This window comes from Octopus bimaculoides, chromosome 2 (genome assembly GCF_046866305.1).
Source record: "Octopus bimaculoides isolate indiv1 chromosome 2, ASM4686630v1, whole genome shotgun sequence".
Lineage (NCBI taxonomy): Eukaryota > Metazoa > Mollusca > Cephalopoda > Octopoda > Octopodidae > Octopus > Octopus bimaculoides.
Genome location: NC_142929.1, coordinates 111,622,461 through 111,647,009, shown reverse-complemented (window position 1 = coordinate 111,647,009; position 24,549 = coordinate 111,622,461). Strand labels below are relative to the sequence as shown.

General features: G+C 35.9%; 2 protein-coding genes across 9 annotated transcripts; one reads left to right on the top strand and one right to left on the bottom strand.

Moving 5' to 3' along the window:
- Positions 1 to 2,950: 2,950 nt before the first annotated feature.
- LOC106884309 (FAD-linked sulfhydryl oxidase ALR) lies at positions 2,951 to 16,431 on the bottom strand. Of its 8 annotated transcripts, none has more exons than XM_014935625.3 (4): positions 16,327 to 16,431; positions 7,586 to 7,849; positions 6,566 to 6,759; positions 2,951 to 3,379 (listed from the first exon to the last, which is right to left on the bottom strand). In XM_014935625.3, exons 2-4 carry the CDS (start codon positions 7,829 to 7,831, stop codon positions 3,217 to 3,219), a joined length of 603 nt encoding a protein of 200 aa, XP_014791111.1. In that variant the 5' UTR covers positions 7,832 to 7,849; positions 16,327 to 16,431; the 3' UTR covers positions 2,951 to 3,216. The 8 variants fall into 8 exon arrangements, with proteins under 8 accessions (XP_014791111.1, XP_014791110.1, XP_014791116.1 ...); XM_014935624.3 differs by lacking the exon at positions 16,327 to 16,431 and adding an exon at positions 11,664 to 15,348; XM_014935630.3 differs by lacking the exon at positions 16,327 to 16,431 and adding an exon at positions 14,079 to 14,201.
- Positions 16,432 to 16,437: 6 nt separating this feature from the next.
- LOC106884308 (uncharacterized) lies at positions 16,438 to 19,359 on the top strand. The gene has a single exon (XM_014935622.3). It carries the CDS (start codon positions 16,622 to 16,624, stop codon positions 18,407 to 18,409), a length of 1,788 nt encoding a protein of 595 aa, XP_014791108.1. The 5' UTR covers positions 16,438 to 16,621; the 3' UTR covers positions 18,410 to 19,359.
- The last annotated feature ends 5,190 nt before the right edge of the window (positions 19,360 to 24,549 follow it).

Sequence of the window (24,549 nt, the reverse complement as noted above, 5' to 3'; positions counted from 1 at the left end):
TTATAAAGAAATTTGAGGAGAAAATGTTTTCCGAAGGGGTGGGGAGAGTACTGTCAGAAAATTCACACAATCGATTTTTTTCCCTCATAATTTTCAGGATCTAATTTAGCGCCCTGTCACCAAAACATAAAAAAAAAGCAGTGTACTAGATGTAAAAAACGTGTAGAAAACGAATATGAAAACAAAAATGTACGCAAATGAATGGGGGTAGATGGGTGGGGAGAGGACTTTTGGAAAATTCACACGATCTGACCCCCCGCCCATAACTTTTAAGAAAATGGATAGCTTTTAATGAAATTTTACAGAAGCACCTCTCAAACGGCATAGATTACGATTATAAAAAAAACAAAAATTTGAGGGGAGAATGTTTTCCCGAAAGTTATGAGGGAAAAAATCAGATTGTGTGAATTTTCCGAAAGTCCTCTGCCCCACGTTGGTTTACGCAAATTTTTGTTTTCATATTCGTTCTCTACACGTTTTTGTACACCTATTAGACTGACTTGTCGTTTTGGTGACCGGGCGCTAAACTAGATCCTGAAAGTTATGAGGGGTAAAAACGGATTGTGTGAACTTTCCCCACAAATTTCTTTATAATCGTAATCTATGCTATTTGAAAGGTGTTTCTGTAAAATTTCATGAAAAGATATCCATTTTCCTGAAAGTTATGAGGGAAAAAATCGGCTTGTGTGAGTTTTCCGAAAGTCGCCTCCCCCCACCCCGTTCATTTGCGCAAATTTTTGTTTTCCTATTTGTTTTCTACACATTTTTTTTACACCTAGTAGACTTTTTTCTCTGTTTTCATGACCGCCCCGGTAAATTATACTGACCGAATGCAGAACTGGAGCAAATACTGCAATGCATTTTGTTTGACTCTTAACTCTTCTGTCATTTCACCGTCTTCATTTTTCTAAAATAGGTACAAGGGCACACGTTGGGGTTAGCTGAAGACTTCTGGGGGCTACTCGTGGAAACCAACAAAATCAGTCATCCTGACCACTAGAGCAAGTGCTTTCTCCTCCTTCATTCTATAGGTGCATGCTTAGAGCTGGCCTGTTCACCAGGACAATCCTTGCTACTCTAAGACCCTTTTCAAATAACTTACTGGGAGCAGCACTTATTTCTCTACCATTATTTTCTCTTTCAAGTGAAACTTGGAAAAGCCAATGAGAGCATAGCCAAAAAGGCGTCTGTCGTCATCACTTCCAGTCTCGTCTACTGCACTACCTCACCTGGTTATTAAAGGATGATTTATGGTTGTGAAATCTGTTCTGGAAGGGACCTTCTGTAGTGCCCACTTATCTTCACATGTTTGTCGGCCTGCTTGGGTCTTTGACATCACCTCTGCCTTATATATAATGGTATCTGTGTTGTGCATTGGCCGTTAAGTGGACATGTAGTATTACCTCTGTATGAATATTCTGCTTGTCTCATGTATGAGCTTACTTACTAATATTTTCTTTTTATTAGGTGCACAGCTTACAGAAACTCTTAATGTTGTTTAAATATTTTTGGGAACCTGCGCAATTGGTGAAACTGACTATCTACTAAACTAAGAAAGATTTAACTCAAGCTTTTTATGTTCAGTGGGAAGGGGGTTGTGAACAAAACTGTCCAGTGGGATTTTCTGTTGGTGAATTAGTCCTGTGGTGGCCAGTAGAGGGTTACTTTATCAAACTGGGTAAACCTCGCTCTACCTCTGTCACTATTGGTTTTAAACCTTGCTGGTATTGCACTAAAAGGCAAAGTTAGAGGTCTCCTAATGTCGTTAATCGTCCTAATCAGTTGCTTACTCACCAAGCTGGACTTCGACTTCACAGTGTTGATCAAATGACACTTGGGAGTTAAGGTGGCCACATGGTTAATGGTAAGAAGAATAGAAGAACTTATTGGCAGACAGAAAACTTGGCCTGAATGCTTGCGACAGTGCAGAATTTTCTGAAGGCACTCAAAAGGTAGGTGGTGGTGTTAAATGAGAGTAATTTAAGTTTTCCAGCCAAACAGAAAATCAGTTCTGATCAGCTTCCACATAATTTCCAAGAGTGAAAGGTATGATTTGAAAACAATTTAGCTACTTTTAGTAGTTAAACAACCATGAGGAGGCTCTTTCAACTTGTTATAGTAGAAGTTTTTAAAGGTGATTATTGCTGTTGTTTAACTGTAAGTTAGGCCTTTGATTAAAGGCCTTCCATCCATGACCATCCAATGTTTTTTTTTGGGTGCCATGAATAAAAATCACTTGAGCCATGGTGTCATCCATTTTTAAAACAATAGGATGTGATATGAGGGAGATATGACAGCCCAGAGATCTCCTTGTAGGCTTATCTCAAGGTGGAAAAGTAGACTGAATTGTGAATGGAAGTCTTTTGAAGGGACAAAACAAAATGAACCATCTACAAGGTTACAAAGAATGGTAAATTCCAGACCAGTCTAATCCATGTAAATATGAATGGACGTACATCAAAATATCGGCCTTCACATGTGAGATGACAAAGAAATACAGAGAGGTAAATTACAGACCTATCTGGAATGTGGATGGTAAAAATACATATATATAATTTTTACTGGTTCAGTAGTAGTTTTCTTTTTATGAAGTGTAAAGACATAAGTGACAAGGAAGCATACTTTTTTTTTGCCAATGTTTATATCATTTGCTGATATAAATTACTGATAGATATACATTTATACAACAGATTTCTGAACAGTTTCTGTCTATCAAATTTTACCACAAAGTATTGATCAATCTGAGGTTATGGCAGAAGACACTTGTCCAAAGGTGTTGCACAGTGAATATGAACTCTGATCCTTGTGGTGTGAAGGAAACATCTTAACCACATAGCCATGCTTAGCTCACTAGAGATTCAATATCATTCTATAGTATGTAGAATAACATGGAGAAGCAGACGGCATTTTGATTATGATGAATCACCACAGAAATATAAAAAGAAGAATATTAAAATGTTATCAAATAATTTTATTATTCTAGTAAGTATACTTTCTATCTTCCACACTCTCTCCTCATAAACATATATATACATATACACACACCTAAGTATACTCAATCTAATTTATAAAATTTACATTGCAAATAAATTTCAAATAACAAATAAGGCTGTATCAAAATTGGATGAGGTTTTGTTTGTTGTTTTGATCACAAATTTAATCAACAACCAGCAATTTGTGGGTAGTTAATGGATGTCTAACAAGTCATTTTAGTGTTTAATCACAGCTGCCATCTTTCCATCCATCTTTCCAACGCTCATCAACTTTGCTACAATCAAACTGTGGTTTACCAAGCAAGAGATTCACTCGGTTATGGGTATGACAAAACCATTGTGATAAATTGTGGCGAGAACTTGTGTCTGGTGCGTTAGTTTTCAAACTGAAAAACAAAAAGAGAAGAGAAATACAGTACTTTAATATCCTAATTGTTTTGTCAATTCACAAGATATATTAGTATAAAACACAATCATCATCATCATTTAACGTGGACGTTAAACGATGATGGAACATAATAAATAGACAGTTATGTATGTGAAAGGATTTGTTAGATAAATTTGCCAGTATTTCCTCATTCTACACCAGCAAAGATACAATTTAATAGCTTTAATTAGGGATTCACATACTAAAAGAAATTGAGCAAGATTTGGTGAGGCAACAACAGCTGAGATGTCAAGGTGCTGGATTGCCTTACATGGTTATAATTTCAAATCTTCACTGCAGTTAATGTGTTGCGTCTCTGCGAATGCACATAAAACTCTTTGCTCCAGTTTACTAGACTAAAAGAAGTTCCACTCGAGTAGTTAAGGTATTAAGTTGTAAAAATATTGTGTATATTATTGCATAATGTGCTTAAGGTTCTGGTTTGTACTATATATTTTTGTATCAATATGAATTAGAAGATTTAGTACACCCACTGATAGTAAAATATATTGTTTTTAAATCCATTTGTCCATATTATTAAGGGTGTTTTTTTATTATTAGATTCTCTGATTACTAAGCACTCAATTATAGAGACTGGAAGTTGCTTTTCCCCTTCTTTTTCAAATTCATATATTTGGACTAGTATCCTCATCTTGATTGTTATGGAGACAATATTTTTTTGGATATTGTATGCTCTGATGTCTTTCAAGTGCTTCTTGTATTCAGTTTTGTTCTCAAAATTTAGAACTGAGCCCTTTATTCAATTCATGGAAGGCATATTGTTCTCATTCTGTTATTATTGTAATCCTGCTTGACAAATCTTCCTGTCCAGAGTGTAAATAGATTTATTGATTTCACATCCACTGCAATATATTTACTATCTTAATTTTTTCCAACATGAATCTAACGTAAAGTAGACAGATGAAGGTACATTTTTACTCTTATATCTTTGTTCTTAGTTTTTCTAAGGCTGATCATCTCATATTGATATGTGTGCATGTTACTACTTATGAGTCTTTCTTGATGCTGTAGGCTGTGCACAATCCCTTTTTGCATATTGTATAGATGATGAGAATCAAAGTTTAAATATTGATTGGTAAATGTAAGCTTCATCATCATCATCATCATCATCATCGTTTAACGTCCGCTTTCCATGCTAGCATGGGTTGGACGATTTGACTGAGGACTGGTGAAACCGGATGGCAACACCAGGCTCCAATCTAAATTTGGCAGAGTTTCTACAGCTGGATGCCCTTCCTAACGCCAACCACTCAGAGAGTGTAGTAGGTGCTTTTACGTGTCACCTGCACGAAGGCCAGTCAGGCGATACTGGCAACGGCCACGCTCGAAATGGTGTCTTTTATGTGCCACCTGCACAAGCCAGTCCAGGGGCACTGGCAACGATCTCGCTCGAAAATCCTACGGGAGCCAGTCAGGCGGTACTGGCAATGGCCACGCTCAAAATGGTGCATCTTATGTGCCACCCGCACAAGAGCCAGTCCAGGGGCACTGGCAACAATCTTACTTGGCTTGCCGGGTCTTCTCACGCACAGCACACTTCCAAAGGTCTCGGTCAGTAGTCATCGCCTCGGTGAGGCCCAATGTACGAAGGTCTTGCCTCACCACCTCAGCCCAGGTCTTCCTGGGCCTACTTCTTCCACGGGTTCCCTCAACTGTTAGGGTGTGGCACTTTTTCAGGCAGCTATCCTCATCCATTCTCACCACGTGTCCATACCAGTGCAATCGTCTCTCTTGCACACCACAACTGATGCTTCTAATGTTCAGCTTTTCTCTCAAGATACTTACACTCTGACGGGTATTCACATTGACATTACACATCCAACGGAGCATACTGGCTTCATTCCTTGCGAGCTTACGTATGTCCTCAGCAGTTACAGCCCATGTTTCACTGCCATGTAGCATGGCTTTTGTCATATGTAATATAAATCAAGTATGACCTCCCCACTTACAGTAATAATAACTTGTGTGTTAAGACTGAGTGGACAGATGTACACTAAAGTCTAGTATAATCCTAGAAAGCATCCTAAATGCAAATAGAATTAAACAAGAAGAAAAGAAGACATTCATGCATGAATCAAAACCAGATTCTACATTCAGTTCCATGGGAATCCATCCTTGCAAAACAATGTCTACTAATCAGACTGGTTGCTGCAGACAGAGGAATAAGATTACACTGTGTAACAAAATTAAAAAAATTTTTTTTTTGTCTTTGGCCAGTAAGTGTTATTTCTTATTTGCTTCTATCTAGAAATCAAAGGAAATGATTACTATTCCCTTCAAACTTTGCTTTTGAGACCTGGATGTCAATGTTTTGAAACTGATCTATTTTCCATTGCATTTTAGACAGTTGCTGAGTTGCTGGAGTAAAATTTTTTAAAAGTTTCAAGAATTTCTAGAACGTTCTGGCACCATAGGTGGTAGTATAAATACGGGGATCATAAGCTCAACAGTTCAGCTTACTTTTAACTATCCAAAGTGGAGACAAGTTTGAGGAAAGCAAAGTTTGAAGGAAATATTAACCATTTTTCATACTTTCTAGGAGTAAGCAAATAGGAAATAACAGTTGCTACACAAGGACAAAAATCGTGTTACACAGTGATATTTTGGGGAGAGTTAGTTTCTGCTCAGCACTTATCTAGTAGACATATGTAATCAATGCTATTACAATTGTGACTACCTGATCTTGTTTTCAAATATACAATATTTAGGACTACTTTATTCAAAGCATTCTTGTTTTTTTTTTCAAAAACAATCACATGATCTGGGAATGATGTGGCTGTTATTTCAAGTGATTTACAAAGGGCTCCTTTGGTTTTATTTAAAATTACAGAAACAGAAGAAAAGCCAAATGATCCTTGAAATATGTAAACACCAACATTTACTCAAGACATTTCCACAAAACTGTAATAAAAAACAATTGCTGTTTAGTCCAAAGTCAGCACTGACTAAGCAGGCCTATGATTAAAGGCATTCCAGTTAATCAATGTGTTCCTTTCAGGGATATTTTATTGCTATTTTTATCAAGTCAAGCGATCCCTTAGAGGTTCCATAATTGGTTTGTGTGAAAAAACAGTAGGAAAATGGTTAAAAAAATAGTAATAAAAAATAAACAAACAAGACTTACTCTTCCCTTAGATGTTCTGCACAATATTCACATGGATAAAACTTTGCAAAAATATTTATAAATGAATGCATGTCTTGTTGCTGTTGTGGTGTTGGTTTATCTGGATAATAAGCAGCCATTGTATGAAGGAGTGACCATGTGTTACTACCTAACTCATTTTTATCAAGTGGACATTCAACAGGCTTTTTCTCTACCTGTAATAATTTCAAAATACAGATACAAACACATATTTATAAAGGTTTAAAGATGAAAATTCAAACTTGGTAGCAAAACTAAGCAAAAATCAAGAGGCTTTAAAAATAAATCTAGCAAAGACTAAAATTTTAGTTAGAGGAAAGAAAACAGGATCATTCTGCTGTTGGGAAAGTGGCCATGCCTAATATACAGAAAAGGAGTAAGCAGGAATTCCATTCGATGTATCCAACATAAAACAATGGATGCTCAAGAGGTGTAGTGTGATGGATCATAAATAAGCAGAAGGAAAAATAGGCTCCATATTTTGGCAGATGCACAGGAACAGGAAGGAGTAAAAATACAAGCAAGATGAACTTCTTTAAATATCCAGGATTATGAGTAGTTGACTTAATTAATAGTAATCTAGGTGATCTAATTAGCAATGGTAGTGAGTGTTCCAAAAGCATAATTGCCAGAACAAGCATGGAGTGGAAAAGTCCAGGGAGCTATTATTTCTGATGGCAACAATTGGTTTTATTCTCTGAATAAAGACAACTTGTATGATACTTGTATGCAAAATGCAGTGCTACAAATAATGCACTGAATGCAAAAGGTGTGTGATGGTTAGAAAGAAATGAAGCTTCCAGATGTTCCACTGGATAAATAATAGTAATGCATGTATGATGGAGGACAAATGAGTTGAGAGAAAAACAGTTCAACTAGTAATGGAGTTTCTATATAGTTGCTCAACTTGGTAGAAATAGCAACTAAATCAACCAAGAGCTATTCCCCACAGTGTTAAAAAACACAAAAATATTAAGCAAGTTATAAAAATAATACACCTACCTTAGTTATTGCAGGTTGTGCTTTCATCCAGGTTTTAAAATCTGTACATGCCCGGCACAATTTACTAGATGGTTTTTCATCTTTCTTTACATCTAAATCAAATGAAACTTTTGCAGATGTGGATGTTTCCAATTTTGAAGCAGGTTTTTGAGAAGGATCTTGTTCACTTCCAGATGTGTGGCTGTTTGATGAATTTGAGGGAATAGGACTGTCAACTTCACTTTTTGGTAGGTTTGAGGCTGACATGTGTACATTGAACTAAATCTGAAATAATACAAGGTAATCATTTAAAAATATAATATACAGGGTTGCCCCAAAGTCACCTGACAGTAAATCCAAGGTTTATTTATGTTTAACAACTGAATGAATTTAATAAAAGCATCTAAATAAAGGGTGATTTTAATTCACAGCATTCAATTATTAAACATTCATAATTGGAATGAATAAATAAAATTGAATATTAAGTATTTATGGAATTTTGATTTACTGTTGGGTGACTTTTGGCTAACCCTGTATATATTTTAACTTTGGTTTTTCTATGCTGGCACTGATTGAAGATTTAAGTGTCATTTCTTCTGCAAGGGTCAACATGTTGATTTTTAAATTTTTGCAAGTTTCTTGTGTCCATCTTTAGTTTTTTGCCTCTGGATACATTCTACTATTAGTACATGAGCCTATTTCATTCCAGCTCTCATCAACCATTCACAACATATGGCCTATGCCACTTCAACTGCCATTTTTGCATACACAGGTTGATTCATTTAATACATAACTGCACACTTGGTTAACTTGTGCTAGATGTTTGATGACACTGCATATCCAGCAGATCATACTCAATATTTATTTGCAGGTCCTGTTGATTTTCAATACTCTTGTCTCAACCATGACACACACATTTCTGACTATACACACATAATGTGTGTGTTTGAGAATAAAAATGGGATAAAAAGTCCTCAACACATTTAGTAGAGTTAAGTCATTCAAACTTAAAGATTCATCCAGTTGATACACTGAGTTCTTAATTTGTGTATGTCTGATCAGGCAACAAACTCAAAAAGCTAAGAAACTCAGTAGCAACAGAATGAATCATAAACTTCAAATGGATACATACATATATATATAAATATAAATGTATGTAGACACAGTAGTATTCCTTTTTAATGATGTTAATATGTGTGTACAGGTAGCTCATATAACATGGTAAAGTTGCTACCTCTCTGTAACATGTCTTCTTGTAGTTTATGAATGCTAAGTGGAGCAGTTAATTCTTATTTCATAACTTCTGTCTGAAACTGTCTTACTAAAAACAGAGTGTTGGTGGTACCCAGTTCTCACATAAATCTGAACTGCATCTTCCTAAATTCTCTTCCTAATCAGTTGTACTATAATTCTTTCTGTTACTCTCATAGCCTAGTTTACCTGTTGTTCTTTCTTTCTACAGTATCTACATTGCCTCTGTAGCAGTTGATGGGAATTCTTTTCTGGCAATCATTTGATATATATCCCTGTATTCTCTGAAATTACACCCTATTGTCTTAATGAAGAATACATTGGATAATATGATTTAGGGTTTGCTGTGCATAGGAAGAAAGCAGAATAGACATGGATAGAATGCCTTTGACCTCTGGTATATTTTATCATGGTTGACCTGATAATCAGGTTCTATCATGATTAGTGCATCTTACTTTGCCACATATCTTTGCATTTCAGTGACTATCCCTGGTTGTACAGCAGCTTTCCATGCCTTAATATCCTTAATCATGTCTTCAACAATATAGCTCTCAATTTCAATAGCTGACCCTTCAGTTAGGTCTACTTGGACAAATTCATCTCTTGGAGTAACATTTTCATATCTCTTTCTTCTCAGCATCACTGAAGGTAAGTGCACTGCCATCATTCCATTTGCACTATTCTCCAATGAGATCTTAGTTTGCACTCCAGAACCCATACATGTGATTCCTCCATTGCAGAATATTGACAAACCTTATATTTTCAGCTTCTTGCCTTGCTATGCATATCTGACATCAAGCTTCTCTTTTTATTACCTGATAAGGTTTCTGCTTCCAGCATTTCCATGCCTATTTTTTTTTTAGCTTTTGTAGCTTTTTCTACCTTAACACTTGCCACAATGCCCTCTTCCATCTGCTTGGGAACTTTTTCTGATCTGATCAAATCTTACACAAATCTGGTCAGTTGCTCACAACATGTTGTCTTGTAGAACTCTCACCTGTCCTTTATGCTATAAACCTTTATCTCTCCCTCCTTGTCAGATGTATCATCTAGTACTATATCTGGCTGAGAGATCTTTCAGCTCTCATACTTTTCTTCACCACGTTGTCTAGTCTCTGAGTCTCTAGTTTTGATTTTGAGTTTACCAACAATCTCTAATCTATGTTGGAGTAGTACATTTTTCACCAAGGAAGGACATATTAGTCATAACCAGCTGCAAATTCTATTTCCTTATGAGTATGAAGTATATCTGGCATATGTATTCACTTGATTGATAAGTGATCGCATTATTTGCACAACAGAACTCTGCGAACCTTGATCCTTCCTCATTTCATGTACCATATACATAGCCTCCAAGTCTGCTGAAGTACCCAACATGGCCATTAAAATCACCAATCATGATAACAAGGTGGCTGTCATTTGTTTCTAAGTAATCTGCATGTAACAAAATGTTACAAATGGAGTAGGTATATTTGGTTTGTCTCCTAAAGGGGATAAACCGAATATATATATTATAGGACGTTTACTTTTGAATAGCTATGAAGTTGATTGAAACAGCTATATAAGTACAAATTCAGAAGACAATAGAGAAAAGCAAAGAAACCGGAAATATAAGACGGAAAAATATTAATACAATTAATGAAGGTTATATACGACAAAATGTCAGTACTGTTGTTTGTTTTAAACATGGTGACACAACGTAAAAAACTTTAGAATGAATTTTTGCTTACTAATATTTCATCAATCATAAGGCGGCGAGCTAACAGAATCGTAAGCATGCTGGGCAAAATGCTTTAGATTCTGAGTTCAAATTCCGCCTAGTTTGACTTATCCTTTCAGGATCGATAAAATAAATACCAGTTGATCACTGGAGTCGACGTAGGTGAACGACATAGAGCAAGAGGTAATCTGCCAGTATGCTGATTAACTAATTCAATTCCCGGCTGAAACTTCTTTTATGTTTATGCCGTTGGGAAAGGTATGAGTACTTGAAGATCCTATTCCTTTCCTCTATAAAACTAGCATTTTGTCATAAACATTATTTCATCATACTTTTATCCACTTCGGATAGAGAGAGAGAGAGAATCAAAATAACTAAGTGAAGGTCCCGATTATTTCTCTCCAGCTGTATCGTACCGGTGTAAAGTTGTATTTAATGCATCAAACTAGTTCCCCTTCGTCTCTGAAAGACTCTTATACGGTAAAGATATCAACGAGAGTTCTTTGAAAGAAAGAAATTTTTAGTTATCGCTAACTTTTGAAGAAAGAACTCATTGAAGCCGCATTTGCCGCTAATATACATAGCAACATGACAATGTCAGTGAGTTATTCATACACATGTCACGCAGAACGTTTTTTGTGAACATTGTAAAGGATAATTTTCAATGAAAGCGAGGACAGAATTAAGGAGAAACCTCAAATTTTATTTACCTTGCATATCTGCTTAGAATTTCAGTGTTACCGTGCGAGGCGTACCTAGATTAAGCTAATTTAACAGGATGTAAGGTCTTCAAAAATTGCGTCATAATAAATTGACAATATTTCTTTCATTAATACTAGTGAAAATTTTGAATCAAGTTCCTACTGCATTCAATTAGCTATTTCGTTTAGTTGCGCAGACCATTAAAAAGAATAGAAATTAATGGAAGAAAGAAACATAGGTCTATTAAATTATAATGTATTATCGTTATGAGTACAATGAATAAAATATACTCATTATCAAGATTGGGTATTTATTCAAAATAGTAATTTCATAATGTTCTATCACGCTAGTATAGTTTTTTCATTGTGTACAATTAGTGAAATAACACAAGAAAAATAAGGGGCAGATATAATTAAAGGTAGTTACCAGAATTGGGACATTAATGTTGGTCTGCCTCCGGTAAGAATCGGAATGGAAAGAAACACAGAAAAAGAAAACCAAAAGATTTATAAGTTGTTCAGTGAAATGAAATGAAGGATGGTGTTTTGGACAAGACGTCTCCGAGAAAAAGAATGAAGTTTATGATGAAAGTTCTGAACATATGCGGTACATGAAATAATATTAAAATAATTCTGAATTGTTTAAAACACATTAAGGTCATTAGCATCCTGTGATTCTGTTACGTTATGTTCTTGAAATATTCTAATTGTGAAAAGATGTTACCTGCAAGGTATTCACACGAACTTTCTCGCAGGGACAAACCAAAACATGCAATTAGAATTACCTCCCTTGAGAAAGCATCTAGACAACGACTCGATCAGCTAGAAATAGAAGCCAAATATCCCTCACATCTCACCACACAATATGGTCACGGATGGAAAGCCTTTAGTCAGTGGTATGTCCAATCAGAGCTTACCTGACGTTAAACAACAATTCCAACATCAATGTATTTCAACACACACACAGATTCTTTTTTGGAATATTTCGAAGTACACACATAGAGCTATAGATATTAGCATGTAAATTGTTGTTGTTGTTGGCACTCCGTCACTTACGACGTCGGGGGTTCCAGTTGATCCGATCAACGGAACAGCCTGCTCGTGAAATTAACGTGCAAGTGGCTGAGCACTCCACAGACACGTGTACGCTTAACGTAGTTCTCGGAGATGTTCAGCGTGGCACAGTGTGACAAGGCTGACCCTTTGAATTACAGGGACAACAGGAACAAGAAGTAAAAGTGAGAGAAAGTTGTGGTGAAAGAGTACAGCAGGGTTCGCCACCATCCCCTGCCGGAGCCTCGTGGAGATTTAGGTGTTTTCGCTCAATAAACACTCACAACGCCCGGTCTGGGAATCGAAACCGCGATCCTATGACCGCGAGTCCGCTGCCCTATCGACTGGGCCATTGCGTCTCCACAGCATGTAAATATTGGGTTGAAAAACTGCTTCGGACAGAAAAAATCGAAGGCAGCCGTGGGGACTCGAGCCCACATCTCCTATAGACATAGTAGAACGCCTGTCATGTCTGCAGGGTTTATGGGTTCGAGTCCCACAGGCAAGCTTCGACTGTTTCTGTTCGAAACAATTTTCCAACCCAATATTTATTTGCTGTTATATACAGCTTTATATGCGTGATTCGAGATATTCCAGAAATCCAAAAAAGAATTTTCCAGTGATTCTTTAGGTACTTGCTTGTTTGACAGCCACGAAAGAATCCCCTTGACGACTGTGGTGCAGCCAACTTGTTTCGGCAAAGGGGATTTATGTGATGCAACAGCGTTTTTATATTAAATTGTGCGGAAAATTTTTGTAGCTTTTGTTGTTTAGCTCAATGGTATGAAGTGGTACTAGACGGGTCCTTGACAAGGTCTTTAAAAATTCATTAGTACTCCAGTAAAACACGTATTTCATGAAATGCTTATATTCACTCCTCTTTGCACCATGAAGAGCACCCCAGCGTGTTTTCCATGTCTTGAAAGTCATTAATTATTTTATTGCCTATATAACAACATGTATGTATGTGTTTCATATAAAGTACAAAACCACATTAAAATGAAAAAACAAACAAACAAAAAAACCCAAAGAAAAAATGAGTGGGTGTGTGGTAAGTAGCACCTTGGGCAAGTGTCTTCTACTATAGCCTCAGGCCGACCAAAGCTTTGTTAGTGGATTTGGTAGACAGTAACGGAAAGAAGCCCGTCGTGTATATATATATATATATGTGTGTGTGTGTGTGTGCATGTTTGTGTGTCTGTGGTAGTCCCCCACCATCGCTTGACAACCGATGTTGGTGTGTTTATGTCCCTGTAACTTAGCGGTTCGGCAAAGAGACCGATAGTATTTATACTGAGCTTACAAAGAATAAGTCATGGGGTCGATTTGTTCGACTAAAGGCGGTGCTCCAGTCAAATGACTGAAACAAGTAAAAGAAAAACAATGAGCAAAGAAAGGAAGAGGAAGAAAGAAAGAAAAAAAAAACCGTCAATTCAACACCAAGTGCCCCAGCTGGTTGCACACCACAAGGTTCAACGGAACCTACTGAATTAACCCAACACGTTCGCTGCATTACCACAGGCGATGGCGAGGCTAAGGCGTTGGAACAACCAAGCACCCACACGGGCATCACCTGACGCTTCGATAAGGCGAGCCGCCAACGATGTCAAGAACTTCACTGTTAGCGGCCCAGCCCCTCCAAACGTCACTAGCTGGAAGAAATGGTTCAATGATAATTCCCGATACTTAAAGATTTCGTTCCGTTCGGCTTCGGAAGTAGTGACCCTCCCATTTATAGCAGCATCCAGGATGTGGAAGGGAGCAAAGGAGTTACAGATGAGACACCTACCTCTTAGGTAAGGCCAACTGGTTTCTTCCCATCACTTCTTGATAATCCTGACAACTCCAGAACCGAGGATATTAACCAGAGCAAGGGCCTACTTAATGATTAAGTTTAGCTCAGTGTGACGAGCGAAACGACCAGCGGCGAGCTGGCAGAAACGTTAGCACGCCGGGCGAAGTGCTTAGCGGTATTTCGTCTGCCGTTACGTTCTGAGTTCAAATTCCGCCGAGATCGACTTTGACTTTCATCCTTTCGGGGTCCATAAATTAAGTACCAGTTACGCACTGGGATCGATGTAATCGACTTAATCCCTTTGTCCTTGTTTGTCCCCTCTATGTTTAGCCCCTTGTGGGCAATAAAGAAATAAGAAACGTTAGCACGCCGGGCGAAATGTTTAGCGGTATTTCGTCTGCCGCTACGTTCTGAGTTCAAATTCCGCCGAGGTCGACTTTGCTTTTATCCTTTCGGGGTCGATTAAATAATTACCAGTTACGCACTGAGGTCGATATAATCGGCTTAATCCGTTTGTCTGTCCTTGTTTGTCCCCTCTGTGTGTAGCCCCTTGTGGACAGTAAAGAAATAAAAAACGACCAGCATTTAGGCGGCAAGACAAACGATGGAGGTTTGTGGAGTCGAGGGACCTGTCACAGCGACATCTCAGTCTCCAACAGATGTCAGCTTCCACTCTGAATGCAATGGAGATGCGGAGCTCAATGATGGGAAGAAACCAGACGGTCTTACCCTTTGTCCCTGGGTAAGAAGTAGGTGTCTCACCTGGGACATCACAGTCTGTGATTCCTTTGCTCCCTCCCACATCCTGGATGCTGCTGTAAATGGGAGAGCCACTGCTTCCGTAACCGAATGGAACAAAATCCTTAAGTATCGGAACTTATCAGTGAACCATTTCTTCCAGCCTGTGATGTTCGTTTGAGATGTTCGGAGGGGCTGGGTCGCTAACAGTGAAGTTCTTGTCATCGTTGGTAGCCCGCCTTACCGAGGTGTCAGGTAATGCCCATGAAGGTGTTTGGTTGTCCTAAAAGTACTGCGGAATTCTCTTGTTGAATGTTGTTGAATACCGTCTGTAATTACACATGAATTTCAGTTATCTAACATCAATGACATTCTAATCGTGACTATCCGTTTTTTTTGTATATCTAAAACGACTGTTTTTTTTTAAAAACTGAAGGCTGTGATTTTGAGGTGGGTTTCGCTGCTCTACGTAGTAGGTCGAGCGATTTCATAAACCCCCCCTCGTTGTTCATGACAGTTATTTTGCCAGGCGGTGCTTTTTCATTTACCATAGGTTGAGTACAGTTGAAAGTAACCTTTAACGTATATATCATCGGTGCCATTCAAACGAAACGGAATCTGTCAAAGATATCAGCAATTTTATAACGTTTATCCGAAGACGGTCTGATTCACACATGTCGAATACAAAAAACTAAAGCTGAGACGTGAAATGCAATGATGAAATGTATTGAGTTTCTGCTAGTGCGCCGCTACGACGAGCAAATAAAATTTTAAACATTTTAACATTTAGCAGAAGAAAATAACATAAACCAAATATTAGTTAAAAATACCAAAAATTATTTAAAACTTTATTTGACGATTCGACTTGATTTAATGTTTGCGCATGCGCAGTCTGATTTAATGTCAATTAGAAATCCCATGCGAATTACAACACAAATAGAGATAATAATAACAAAACAATATTAACACTATTATTTATGAATCTCTCTAAAAAAGGGTTTAAAGGAAATTGAAATATCGAAATTTGCCTTGTAGTGTGGAGACTTCTTTTTTTTTTTACTTTAAGACAATAACACACCCTGAAATCTGGTTATTACATAGTATACACCTCTGCAATCACACACGGGTATGTATGTTGCAGCGCTTATACATAGCAGCGCATAAACAGAAACTCAAAACATTTCATCGGCTCCGTTTCAGTTCTTTAAAATTTTATTTTACTTTTTTCATGAATTTGTTTTTCATTCAACTCGTATCACTTTTCTCAGTTTTTCGTTTTTGCTCTCTCTTTTTTTTTTTGTTTCTATTCGGACCAATTCCTTTGGTGTATCCTCATCAACCATATTCCAACACATTCTTAACGTAGAAGTCTTTTTTTGTGAACAAAAGGGGATCCAATCAAAAACATTCTTGTAGTAAAAAGAATAATTTACACGCGTATAAATAAATATAAAGCTTATGATATCCGAAACAAGGAACTGAACCATAATAGATTTATACTCACAGACATTCCTCTAATTTCAATAATTTTTCGATAATTGATATGGAAGTTGTTAATCACTTTGATAATAACATGACTGTTTTTAATACTGACTCATTTACAAGAATATGCAGTTGTGAGACCTTTACGTTGACAGATTTCTGAATATTCTGAATATTTCTGAACATTGTTGTCCTTCTCTGTAGAAAGACTTTCAAAACATTTGTCTTCACGTAGGAACAAATACACAATTGAAAAAAAATCCGACTTAAATATGGAAATTCTTTTGTCTTCAACGGTATTTTAACAAGACAAAAGAATGCACACTGGGCAAAACCCGTTTCACTGTCAAATATGTGGAAAATCTTTCACGAAAAATTCACATTTTATTGTTCACAAGCGTAGTCACACAGGAGAAAAACCATTTCATTGTGCAATATGTGGGAAATCTTTTATCTCTAACAGTAATTTAACAAGTCACAAAATAATACACACTGGAGAAAAACCGTTTCATTGTGAGACATGTGGTAAATCTTTTAGTAACAATTCGAATCTTGTTGTCCATGTACGTAGACACACTGGAGAAAAAGCTTATCACTGTGAAATATGTGGGAAATCCTTTATTACTAATGGTCAGTTAAAAGCACACCAGAGAATACATTCTAGAGAAAGCCTGTTTCATTGTGAAGTATGTGGGAAATTATTCTTTAAAAATTCACAACTTACCATCCATAAAAGGATACACACTGGAGAAAAACCATATCACTGTGAAATATGTGGGAAATCTTTTGTCTTTAATGCTCACTTAAAATCTCATAACAGGTTACACACAGGAGAAAACCTGTTTCACTGTGAAATATGCAGGAAATCTTTCATTAAAAGTTCTAAGCTTGCTATCCACCAAAGAATTCACACTAAACCGTATTGCTGTGAAATATGTGGTAAATCCTTTGTCTCCAACAATCAGCTGAGAACACATAGCAGAATTCATACTGGAGAAAAACCATTTTGCTGTGAGATATGTGGTAAATCATTTGTCACAAATGGTAATCTAACAACTCACAAAAGAATACATACTGGAGAAAAACCATTTCACTGTGAAATATGTGGGAAGTCTTTTACGTCAAACGATCACTTAAAAACACACAAAATAGTGCACACTGGAGAAAAAGCTTATCATTGTGAAATCTGTGGAAAATATTTTGTCTCAAATACTAATTTAATAATACACAAAAGAATACACACTGGGGAAAGACCATACTACTGTGAAATCTGTGGAAAATCTTTTGTCTTCAGCAGTAATTTAACAAGACATAAACGAATACACACTGGGGAAAAACCCTATCATTGTGAAATATGTGGAAAATCTTTTGTTTCTAATAGTAATTTAACAACACATAAAAGAATACACACTGGTCAGAATCTGTTTCATTGTGAAATATGTGGGCTATCTTTCATAGAAAACTCTAGGTTAACGATCCACATACGAAGTCATACTGGAGAAAAACCATATTGTTGTGAAATATGTGGGAAATCTTTTGTTTCCAACAGTAATTTAACAACACACAGTAGAATACACACTGGAGAAAAACCATATCACTGTGATATCTGTGGAAAGTCTTTCATTAAACATTCAAATGTTATTATTCACAAACGAGCACACACTGGAGAGAAACCCTATCACTGTGAAATATGTGGAAAATCATTCTCTGTTAATTCGAGTCTTGTTGTTCACAAAAGGATACATACTGGAGAAAACCCATTTCACTGTGAGATATGTGGAAAATCTTTCGTTGAAAACTCTCATCTTACAATTCACAAACGAGCACATACAGGAGAAAAACCATACCACTGTGATATATGCGATAAATCATTCTCTGTTAGTTCTAGTCTTCTAGTTCACAAACGTAGACACACTGGAGAAAAACCATACTGTTGTGAAATATGTGGGAAATCTTTTGTTAATAATAGTGATTTAAACAGACATGAACGAATACACACAGGAGACAAACACCATAGCTGTGAAATATGTGAAAAATCATTCATCACTAACAGTCTCTTAAAAAGACATGAACGAATACACACTGAGGGAAAGCCTTTTCACTGATGTGAGGAATCCTTTTGAAAATCTAAACACCTACTAACAGGTACACATTAGAGAATGTGATAAAATATGTTAGAAATGGGTCTATGTGAATTTTCATCAGGTTTCATATGTTCTCTAAAAATGGGAGTTTATTTGAGTCTCTGTAAATATCTACTAAAATAATAAGTATTTTTATTCAAATATTTACAAAATCCAAATGATTAGACACTAGTAAAAAAAAAAAAAACTATATGAAATATGTGGAGAATCATTTGGCATATTTTTATTGCTTTATCAGTAGGAAGGACAAGGACTATGACTCTTTTCATGGACTCTGAGACTAATAGACTCATAACAAAGTGGATTATACTAAAAGTACTCAAGGACCAGGTGCTAGTATTAAACTGGGTGATGGATTGAGTCTTATGTCCAAGAAGGTCATGATGTAATTTCATTTCATTATGCAATGAGCATAACAAAATACAGCATCACATCATATTTGATGCTTGTTCCAGTCTGCTATATATATTGACCCTAAAAGGTTGAAAGGCAAACCTGGTCTTAGCAGGACTTGAACTCAGAATGTAGAAAACCCTAGAAAAATACAATGATATTTTATCAGATGCTGTTTCTGCCAATTTGCTGAGTGTGGAGTGAATACAAACTGGAGAAAGATTTATTTGTTGTTATTTATCATTACAATTTTTTTTTATACAGATGCAATCTCATTAAACTTGACAGGAAAACTACAGGGATCAAATCTTATACATGTGAAATTTATGGAAAGTCATTTTCATTCAAAAGCCATAAGCAAATATTTAGAAGAGAAAGATATTGAGATGGTTTGTCGAACAGATATAAAACTAATTACTGAGAAATTATGTAAAATCTTATCAGTAGAAAATTTGTAGCAAAATATTTTCAGGTATGTAAATAAGAAATGTATTTTAATTAAAATCTTGTATCTTTAATATTTGTTGAGTGGTATTTTCTGGACTGTCAAAATAAATTTTTTTGAAGACTTATTCACCATTAAAAATGTAAAATTTATAACAAGGTATTGTTTAATAAAACTTCTTTCTATCTACAACTTATCTAAACCTAAACATTGTAGATTCTAGATCTTGATACATGTGGTTAAAAAGTTTGCTTTCCAGTCATGTGGTTTTGGGGTCACATGCTGCATGGCACCTTGGGCAAGTGCCTTACACTATAGCCCTGGACCAACCAAACCCTTTTGAGTAGGTTTGGTAGGCAGAAAGTGAAAGATCTTAGTTGTTTATTACCTTTATCTCATGTTCTCTTGGAGTCTGGTGTGTCATGTTCATGGTTGTTATTAATTAGCTCCAGGTCATTTCTGATAGGCCTATGATCAAGTATTCCAGTCATTAAAATATGATGCTTTTTTGAACATTTAGAAGTACATAATTCATATTCCTCTTTTCTTTCTTTTTTTTTTCTTAAAGACAGCTGGGTGTGGTTTGAGAGAAATTTAGCTGGTATTTCTAGCAGATTTAGCAACCACTTAGAGATACCATGTTTTAAATCCTTACAATAATGTTGATAGTACAATGGATTTAAAAAACAATACTGAGTCATAAATCTTTCTGTTTCACCAAATTTTTTACATATGCTTGAATGCTGCTGATATTTTACCAATTCATTTGCTGTCTTGATCCGCTGTATTTACTTAAATGTACTAAACTGAGATAGTACTGCTATACATACAAATATCTTGAACAGCATCCAAAATAAAGTTGTTTGACTAATTGGCTGTTTCTTTTCTACACTGCATCTTCTACAGTGGTCCCTGCTCTTCAAAGATGGCTGGTTTCTTGTCTTTTTCCATTCAGGTACTCTCAACTCACTTGTCTGTTCCTCATATAATGTATATTGTTACCCCAACCCTTGAATTAATCACTGTGCTCATTCCTTCTTCCTGATGATATTAGCCCTATAGAATTCCCTTCATGTTTATGTTTTCCCTGCAGCTGTCAACTTGCAGCTATTCAAGAAGAAATTAATTGTATAAATCCCACCAGTGTTAGAGTATCTGCAAAGGCCATGGACACAGATCCTTCCAAACCAAGCTAACAATAAAAAATAATTCTCGGGTAAAAGTTTATTATGAGTCTTTATTGCTAAACTAAAACTCCAAATTAAACCTTCAAGTAGTTCAGTGTTTTAAACATTGATTATAGTTATGTAAATATGACAATAAGATTTCTTAATTTAGTTCAATGTAACATAACAAATGTTCAATTACATGTCATTATTGGTTGAATATTCTGCCTCAAAAACAGCCATTGAAAGAAATTTCAAAAACACTCACCTGATATTATCATATAGTAGACAATGCTATTCCCCATATCAATGTATGGAAGTAAATCTCCACTATCATTTTGTAATATCAATCAATAGATCAAATAAATGCTTCAGATTTTATTAATGGAATTTCTTAACCAGATAAAATAGTGTCTTCATTTATAAAGCACCTAATTTCTTTGACTTCACTTTGAAAAAGATAATTTTTACTGCATTTGGAGGTTATGTCAAATTTCTCTGTGTATGTGTATAAAAAAGTAAATAGAATATTTGTGAGAGAATATTTAAACTTAGGTAACAAAACGAGTCTCTATTGGTTGATCATAAGGATTCAGTTGTTCAATCAACTGAATTATTTGCACCTAAATTTATGAATAAGTAGCTGAGCATTCCACAGACATGTGTATCCTTAATGGAATTCTTGGGCACAATCAGTATGTGACAAGGCCATACATTTTTTGTACAATCCACCCAATTTCCTTCACCAAAAGGTATAGGTAGGCCTGAGGCTATAGAAAATGAGGTTTGCATAAGATGCCCAGCAGTGGGATTGAATCTGGCACCCCACAGTTGTGAAGTGACCTTCTTAACCATTTATCAAACTGCACCTATGACATTCTTATTATTTGTAAGATTAAAGGGGAAGCATTATATAATTCTTAGAAGCTTTTTTGAATGCAATAGAGTTTCATAAAATACCAATGGATAATCACTAAATGTATTTTCAATATCACTTCAATCTCTACATTGTCACAATGGCTGAGACTCTTGTGAAAATTTATGAATTCTTTAACACTATTGGGGTTCTATACATCTTTCATTTCTTTTTTAAAAGACCACAACCTTATAAATAACAGCAAAAAGTGGCAAGAGATCACAGTTTCTATAAAGATAATTTTTGTCAGTATTTGAGAAGATTATGTCCTCATCATAGATGTTAAAAATCTTGAAATTAATATAGTTGGACTCCAAAAGTATAAGCATGATTTATCTTATGCTTTAACATATTTTTTCAGTTTCTAATATTCTAAAATCTATAGATATACATGTATTCTATGTTACTATGATCATATATATTTTAAATAGATTTCATTTTGTTTTAATGAATAAAAAAGCTCTACTGAAAGTTTTCACAGTAATTTGTGCTAATGTCATAAGTTTTGCATTTTTTTAAAACATTCTTTCTGAATTTCTTTGTAGTACATTTTCGTAGATTTTGAGACATTTACTTATTAATTTAGTTCATCTCCGGAAAGTTTTGGGACTATGAAACATTCTTGAAGTTGTAGGTTATATTTGTGTAGCTCTATTGCTTTCTTGTCTCATTATGAGGGTGGGCTGAAATGTTCGTAGACTGACTATGGAGTGGTGCTAGAACTGTGAAATTTTGCATGCATTAATTTCGACTCTTCTTATTAATAACAGTATTATTTCTCTCCAGTTAAAATGATGCTCAAAGAAGACTTCAAAAGTAATTATTAGTAACTTCTCTTGAAAATGGACAAAATTTGGCATTGCAGTGTTATCAAGTACCAATAGAAAAATGCTTTAGCCCACAATGACATTCATGATGACCGGATTGCTTTATTAAGGGATGATGCTCTAGCTTTATCAAGAGTGTAAAAGTTGGCAGCTGAATGTAGGAGGGGAATGGAGAGTCTTGAACATGATCCAAGGTCTGGATGTCCTGCAACTGCTACCACTGAGAAGAATATTGATTGTGTTCACCACATGATGAAGGATGACAGGCAATTGACTATAAACCAAATAGACAATGCTATTAAAATATCCCATGAGAGAGTTGAGAATATTCTGCACAATGAACTTGGCATGGTGAGGGTTTCTGCTTTGTAGGTGTCATGTCTTCTCACACCTGATGAAAGTGCACTAGACTGATCACATCACGGGGAAAAATCTGACATTGTTTGAGGTGGATCCAGCTGGTTTCTTTGAATGTTTTCTAACCCAGGACAAGTGTTGAGTTCATCACTTTGATCCAGAAGCAATCCATACAGTAGAAACACTCCTCACCTGCTCCAAAAAGGCCAAGATCATTCCATCTGCAGAGAAGGTGGCGGTTTCAGTTTTTGGAGATGCAAAAAGCATTGTGCTTATTGACTATCTTGAAAAGGATCACATGTCATTGGTTTCAATGGTTGCTATGTGTGACTGTGGTTTTAACTGGTTAATCACCCTCCTTATTCTTTTGATTTGGCTCTGTCTGACTATTACCAGTTCCCAAACATGAAAAAACACTTGGCTGGGAAGCAATATTGTAGTGATGGTGATGTCTTATCTGCTGTTGATGACTTTTTAGATTAACAGGATGAAAGCTTCTTCACCAATGGGATCCAAGCACTGCAACACTGATGGAAGAAATGTGTGGACTGCAAGGAGGACTATATTGAAAAATAAAACTTATTTGGTCACATTCAATCGAAGTATCTTGGCCAGTCTCTGAACCTTTCAGTGGACCCTCGTATTAATTCTGCAAGTTTTCTTTCTTGACATTGCAGTGTTATCAAGTACCAGCAGAAAAATGCTTTAGCCCACAATGACATTCACTTTGACTGGATTGCTTTATTAAGGGATGATGCTCTAGCTTTATCAAGAGTGTAAAAGTGGGAAGCTGAATATAGGGTCAGTCAAATCTGTAAGTTTCACTTTAAATTCTTTGTAAATAAAGTACCGTTGAGATTTTCTTGAGATAAATAATGGGTTAATTGGTTGAGGAGAGTTGGAGAACTGTTTTCTTTTTGTCTATGGTTCAAATTTATTTCCTTTAAAAACCAATGTCTAAGTTGTAATTATCTGTTTTATTGAGCTATGTTGCTTTCCACTATATGAATGAGAGGCTTCCAGGGAAGAAATTTAGGACTGACTATTCATTTATAATAATCGGGGTCCTTAAAGTTAGCAAATAATTAGAGATTGTCTGTAACAAGTCGGAGTGGTGTTCTCCACTCTCAAAGCAAATAACAATTACCAGATAATGATGAATGCTAAGATAAAGAAGTACATAAAAATATTTTATAAAAAGGAATGTATTTGATTTAAGGTAACTGAAAACATTGTACTAGTTTGCCATTTATATGCTAATTAGCAGAGATACTCTGGCATTCATGCATACCAGAACATACTTGCTGCAATCCTTTACAACCTTTGCATATTTTCCAAATTTAGTGTTTAACTCTCGTTACCATGCAATATCACACTTTGTATGTAAACATCAAACAGTCTACCTTTCAGAAAGAGAGAAACCCACATGAAAATAATAATTGTCTGAATATTTTCACTCTGTCTTAACTCAGACAACTAAGCTTTCCACATATTAACTTGGCAAACCATGTCACATGTTTCTCAATTAGGAGGGTAGTAAGTTTAAACAAGGTAAAGAGTACCCTTTACTTCACAACTTCTGTAGTACTGGTGGTGCGTTCAAATGCACAGTACACACAATAGGATATGTATATACAACAAAATTAGTTGTTTTTCCTCTTTCTGTATGTCTCAGAGGATGATGTCAATGTTGTATGGAGAGTTGTTTTGAGATCTGTTCATCCATGCCAACATAAAAAAGCAAACGTAAAATGATGACGATGATTATGTGGAACAACCACCTCACTGCCGATTAGGATACTGAAATAATAAAAAAAACTGTCAACTACGAGGTGCATTCCAAAATTTTTGATACTTTTTAGGAGAGGCAATTATAAACGTCCTAGATTATTGTAATTTTAGTATATCATTACTGTACATCTAATAAGATGACCCGTCAGCTTTTGTTATTCCAAATTAAAGGTAACAGCTGTAACAACACTTCGAACACACCTTAC